This window comes from Nipponia nippon, unplaced genomic scaffold, assembly GCF_047370975.1.
Source record: "Nipponia nippon isolate SJK-2023a ecotype South Korea unplaced genomic scaffold, ASM4737097v1 scaffold_5, whole genome shotgun sequence".
Lineage (NCBI taxonomy): Eukaryota > Metazoa > Chordata > Aves > Pelecaniformes > Threskiornithidae > Nipponia > Nipponia nippon.
Window position 1 is genome coordinate 36,623,364 of NW_028262369.1, and position 6,536 is coordinate 36,629,899.

At 41.2% G+C, this 6,536-nt stretch overlaps 1 protein-coding gene across 1 annotated transcript; it reads right to left on the reverse strand.

Moving 5' to 3' along the window:
• Positions 1-39: 39 nt before the first annotated feature.
• Positions 40-6,407, reverse strand: CTBS (chitobiase). Its single transcript, XM_087733967.1, has 7 exons — positions 6,208-6,407; positions 5,626-5,764; positions 4,431-4,639; positions 3,625-3,796; positions 2,964-3,061; positions 2,088-2,249; positions 40-1,232 (listed from the first exon to the last, which is right to left on the reverse strand). The coding sequence occupies exons 1-7, from the start codon at positions 6,337-6,339 to the stop codon at positions 1,023-1,025; spliced, it is 1,122 nt and encodes a 373-aa protein (XP_087590093.1). The 5' UTR covers positions 6,340-6,407; the 3' UTR covers positions 40-1,022.
• Positions 6,408-6,536: the final 129 nt, after the last annotated feature.

A 6,536-nucleotide genomic window follows, 5' to 3' on the forward strand; every position in this document is an offset into this window, starting at 1 on the left:
GTGGAACAAGTAAAGCATAAACAGACACTGTTTACCAACCTGAGTGAAGACAGGATTTTATTTAACAAAAAAAATCCTGTAGACACCAGTCGATCTTTCCATGACTACAGATATTTTAAAAAGTTACACAATTTCTCTAGGCAAATTATTTTAGGAAAAAATATGAACTAGAAAGAAAACAGAACCTCATATATCTCAGAGACATCACCACATGAAAACAAACAACAGGCTACTGAATGAATCTTAAAGTGTGTGGAAAAATACTTAGGCAGTTCATTAAATAAGCTTCTGAGTTCTCATTTTCAGGAAGAAGTTTAAAATGGAAGAAAACATCATCCAGGTCCTCTCCATATTAATGTTCCCTCTTCAAGATAAGGTCCAAGATTTTTGGCTTTTGAAACTGAGGAATTTACGTGACACATAATAAACACAATGAAACTGGATATTATTGAATATTCCTTTCTAACAACAAGTCTGATAAAAATCTTAATGGCAAGTGCTTCGTGTTACATAATTTCTTCAATCTATAAAATATTTTAATCTCTAGAAGAGTAACCAAGTACAAGCACAGGTTTCACCAAGTTGCAATGTAAGCAACAATCTGTCTCTCCAGTGTTCTGCGTTTAATCTGATTCAAGAGTGACTTACCTAAAATACAGGTTTGGGGTGGGAAGTCAGAAAGCTGTGACTGCACCATGTGACCCCAGAATGAGTACCTGCTGCACCAGGCAGCCGTAGCAGAGGACCATTATCAGATTGCTCCTGTAAATCCACTTTGTCTTACTTGTTACCTGATACACACTCGGTTCAAACTTTAACCTACTTACGGTAGATGAGCATTCTTTTAAAAAAAATGCTGCTAAAGCAACATTGGAACTTTCTGAAGAATGAAAATATGGCTTTGCATACAAATAACAAGATGAATTTGGCTAGTTTTCAAAGTTTTTGTAATCATGGTATATTTATAGAAAGTCAAAATCTATGGTAGTGTAAGTCATAATAAAAAAGTATTTTTCACCATTCTAAATCAAGGGTTCACATAGCTCTTGTGATGTCAGGGCTTGCCACATTGCTTCAGTTTGTTGTTCCGCTACAGCTTCCCTGGAATAGTCAAGACTATTTCCATTCCACATGCCAATGCCCCTTAAGCCTCGTTTCTTCACGTATGCTGCTTTCAGAGAGATGCTGCGAGGGTCATCATACCATACTTGGTGGAAGTGACCAAGAGAATCCTAGAAAAACATTTAAACACTAGCGTCAGTATCCACCTATCTATATAAACATGATACATTAAAGTTCATCAAGTTTTGAAACATTTTCTGTTGAATGCAATGAAAAAGTACAATTAAAAACTCAGATATAAAAGCTATGTAGATTTACATAATGATACTTTTCTGATTTATAAATTATTTTTCACACAGGACAATTAAAAATTTTAAGTCAAATACTTGGCTATTTTTTACTTGTAGAATCTAAGTTATAAAATAGTGATAAATTTTAACTGAATTTAGATTAAATGACTTAGCTAATTTGTATTTTAATAACTTTTTAAAATACAGCTAAAATCTCAGATACACTATCTAACCTAACAGGTTATGTCTAAAGAGACAAGACAGAATGCATACACTGTGGTGTTCATGTAAGCACAATCATTCATGGACTCTTTCACTATGGCTATGTAGAAACCAAATGCAGAAGAGAACATGCATGCAAGGCAGGGGGGTAGGAAAACTTCAGAGCATTTCAGAATCTGTTTTAGTTTAAATCAGTGATCAACTCATAAAAGTAACTATAACCGTGAAGAATGGAGCTATAGGATTTTGTGCCAAAACGTCCTTATTGACATGATACAATCTCTCGAAAAAACTGCAGTGTAATAAAGATCTTTATTACTCCTGTAGCCTTCAGTCACTGCACCCCTCTTTCAGACTCAAGATATGGAAATCCAGCCATCCTTTACTACATGAAAAAAAGAAGTAGAAAACACAAATGGAAGAATTTAACCCTGAAAACTTTATAAACAAAGAATTATGGTTCATGAACGTTTACTCCACAACATGGTGTCTTATAAATAGACACTTACTTACCTTGTATTCATAAAATGGAGATTCCTGTACCTCATCCCACAGCACCCCTGAAAGAGAACTGTTCACCTGCTTCATTATTTCTCCATAGGGGACCTGACGCCCTGCAGCATCACTGCAAGGAGCCCCACGGAAAGGTACTTTGGAAAGGGAACAAACGTGATCCTGAAAAAAAGCAGAAGGCATGAGTTTCATGCTACATAGATTTATTGAACTCCAAAATAGCAGTACAGCCAAGAACGAAGTCACAAAAGACACTGGGGTCTCAAAAATCCCAAATCTTCAAGTATCTGTGGCAGACACACTACTTGTAGACAGAAGTAAATTAAAACAGTTAAATTTTGTTTACTCTGTAGTAATACAGGATTGGATGGACATCATTCAATTTATACAGTTGCCTTATCTTTTCCACTTTTAATTCATTCTTAGATTTTTCATAAGTATAATGATGTTTGAGACTCCATGGTTTATCCATAAACTGCTATACTTTCACAGTCATAGGTTTGCTATGGTTTGTTGCACCTAGTCTTTAAGCAATGAGCTTAGTGACTGTGTTGAGAAGGCAAATACAAGTGTTGTAGTGCCTTCGGACATCATCTCTTCTCACACAGATAACATCTCCAGCTCCTTAGTCAAACATGGCACGTGGGTATCGTGGGGTTCAGGTTGTCTAGGGAGAGATAAAATGCCTTGTTTGGTAACAACACTGCTCATCAGTTATCAGCCAAGCAAAAGTCTCTGTCTTGAGTCCCAGCTTTATGCTCTTATCCATCAGATCACAGTATTTCCTCATCCAAAAACAGCATCACCAAAATCCAGCTGTCTCTTTCCAAGGAAAAAAATAACAGTACACTTGCAAATGAATAATCTTCATCTTACCTCAGATAGGTTTTGGCAGACATAGTCATAGCCATACCAGGGGACACCCATCACAAGCTTCTTAGGATCAATACCCATAGTAATGTAGTCTTCATATCCTAGTTTTGAAGGAAATAAAAAATTAAGATGCATTATTGCATTGTCCCATGCTTTTTAGTCTTACAACTAATCTGGAGCCAGAGCCAACACAGGACTTGCATGATTCCCTGACAGAGGCTAAGGTGCAAGCTCTTCTTTACCTCCCACCTGCACACGCCTACGCTTGCTCTGTTCAGATCCTAGTAACTGCTCTAGTTGCTCACACTTAAAACCAGCTGCCCAGAGCAGCAGTTCACAAGGATGAGAGACAAACGTTGCAGGTTCTTTGCAAGCCCAGGCAGACGCCATTGCTTTAGCTGCCGTTTGTTATTCTAAAAGTGTTCTTCGCAGTCGTGAGGGCTAGACAATTACTTTACAAGTAACAACACACAACTGCTAACGGTCTATCCATAGTGTCGTAAGGATCTGAGATACTATTTTCACATTAGGACAACACACATTTGAGCACACTTGAAAGCCTTAATACAACCAAAAAACTTGTCTAAGCAAAGGCAATCTTTTCTGTCTATCCATGTGAACAAATGGAAATGTTCTGACTCCTGGGCAGGCATTTTGTCCTCACCTTCTAAAGTCTGCAAGTAAGGAGCATTGGCTTTTGCAATACAGTCTGTCCAGATCTGGCTCTGTTCATCATATGACATCACAAATAAGAAGTCACAAGCATCTGCAATCCCAGTGTAGTTGTAGCACCTTTTATCTATGCATGCTGGAGACCAAGCCACATCAAATGTTACCTGGCGGAAAAATGCACAAGTCAGTATCACGTACGGCACTTAGGCCCTCCAGTTTTCTCTTTAAAAAAAGTTGTAGCTTCTAAAGCCTGTATTTCCCAAATGTTGCACAGTGTTTAACACACGGTGATACTAATGAACTCTAGGAGAAGCTGCTCAGCTGATAAACATTAGATAATAAACAGTGAGTGCCTCTATTAGTGAATTCAAAACACCAAAGAAATTAAAATGTAACATGAAAACCATCTGATCAAGAATATGAAGCATGACGCAAATCCTTAAAACTTTAGCGATGGGTTTGCCAAAACATTGTCTAGCTTTTGCACCAGAAGGCTGTATTTGCCCTGCTTTCAAAGATTCATTAAGCTGTACTAATAACTGCCAGCTCACACAAGGCAATAACATTGTATCTACAAATCTCAGTGAAGCCGTTTTTCCATTTAAATTCATACAGGTCAAAAAGAGTGATTCTTATGATGTTAGCATATCACAGCTAACATTCATAATTAACCACTCATGAGAATATCATGCTTTAGATCTGCATAATTTTTTTCATATTCATATGCTAAACAGCATTCTCGAAACTCCTTGCCTTTCATAAAGTTAATGTTTGTATAAAGTACATTATTATTATTACCTGTGATCCTGGTATTTCTCTGTGAAAAGCATCTGTAGTTTCTTTAACAAGCTCTGTTAATGCATAATACTCAGGGGAGGTTTTGTTAACTTCTTGCTCTATATCTATGTTAATTCCATCCATATACTGTTGTTTTGCAAGGTCCACCTGTTGGGATATCCACGCCGCTCTTTTAGCAGGATCAACAATTTCCTTAAGAGGTACATCACCTAGACAAGAGGCCTTCAAGAGTTAACACGTATTTGCACCACAGTCATAGTAAGGAGGAAAGGTTTGTCTTTACTAAACCAACAAACATAACCACAAAATAAAAAAATCCCCACACCTATACTGGTAAAATACAAAGGAATTAACTTTTTTCCCAAGCATAATTTTGAGAACCCACCCCAGAAGAGATTACCAAGTTTCTTTGAAACGGCGGTGTTTAAGTTCCTTTCGGATTTTTTCTATAATTTTAATCTCCCTACTTCTGCTTAATATTCTATTAGCCACTGTAAGTTTCCTTTCTTGAAATCAATGTACTTTCAGTATTTTCATGGAGCCAGAGGGACTGTGTCTTACTGTTTAGATAAACATACTTTTATGTTTAACTTTTGTTGCTTTCCACATTGTGGTCTTGTATTCCATTTTTGCCTCAACAGAGCCAAAACTTGACTACATCATATAAGCTGTAATGGACTTTGTCCTTCTAATCAGCCTTTGTACCTGCACACAGTTCCCGAGTATTCATGTTTTAAAACTCAACCACTTCCTAATACAGCAGCATTGATTTTAGTGAAAAGTACTAAAAATTACTTAAAATCCCTTCCCTTACTCTGTCTTTTGGTACTGCGCATCACATCCAGAATACAGACCCAAATAAATGTCTTCTACAGGCTTTTCCTTCCCTCCCTGTTCCTCCATAGCTATGATGTTCGCTGTTAAAGAACTTTTATTTAGATGTCACTGGAATGGTTTTGTTATTACTGTGCGAGAAGACACTGCTGGTTTCCTTTTTAATACCCTGCATACCAGCACGTGCAAAATGTCAAGGTATTATAGTCCTGTGTGCATCATCCCCTTATTAATTAATCCTCTTACTGATTTTTAATACTCTGCATACAAGCAAATGTGAAATGTCAAGGTATTATAGCCCTATGTACATTATGTTCTTATTCATGTATCATCACATCCACATTTTCGCAACGTAACCAACCTTTCAGTACTATCCTGGAGCCTTTAGAGTGAGCATAGCACATCAGCTCAGGATCGTACTTCCCAAAAGCTGCCACAGTTGTAATTTTTGACCAGTTGTAGGACTTCCACGTTTCCTTTCCCACATCGAACACGAAGACCTGGAAAAGGGGTAGAAAGCACCCTCATGAGCTCCACGATTATTTTCTGCGTGCCTCTTAAAAAGGTACGTGACTTGTGTCTCTGGGAACCAGCTCGCACCCTGCCAGCCTGCACCGGTGCCCAGCACCCAGGCCGGGAAGGGTCGCGGCTGACAGCAGCTGTGTGCAAGGCTTACCCCGGCAGCGGGGACAGCCGTCTGCAAACCCAAACTCATCACAACTCTGACATTAAAGCACATGCACCTATTTTTTAAAAAAATCTATTCGACTCTCACGCAGGCAATTAAAACAAGGCAGCTGCGCACGGTGTGTGTAACACGCTCCTAACCGCCCAGGCCGCCCCGGGACCGGCCTTCCCCGCCGGCCGGCAGCGCCGCGCCTCTCCCGGGACCCAGTGCCGCCGGGCCGGGCTGGGGGGCCCAGAGCCGCCGGGGGACGCGCACCTCGAAGCCGCGGGTGCCCGTGACGGGCTGGCAGAGCCGCGGGTCCTGGCAGGGGCAGGCACCGGCGGCCAGGCGGCCCAGCAGCTGCAGGAGGCCGAGCGGCAGCAGCCAGCGGGTCCCCGGCCGCCCCATGGCGGGTCTCGCTTCCGCCTCGGGGCCGGCGGGCGGGCCGCGCTGGTGCCGGCCCGGCCGCGCAGCTCCGCCCCGCGGGCCGCGGGGGAGAGCCCCGGCGAGGCGGCGTTGGGTTCCCCGCCGAGGGGCGGGGGTGAGGCCGGGGCGGCCTCCCGGCGTGAGGGACGGGCCACAGCCTTGCCGGTGGTGTGGCCGTG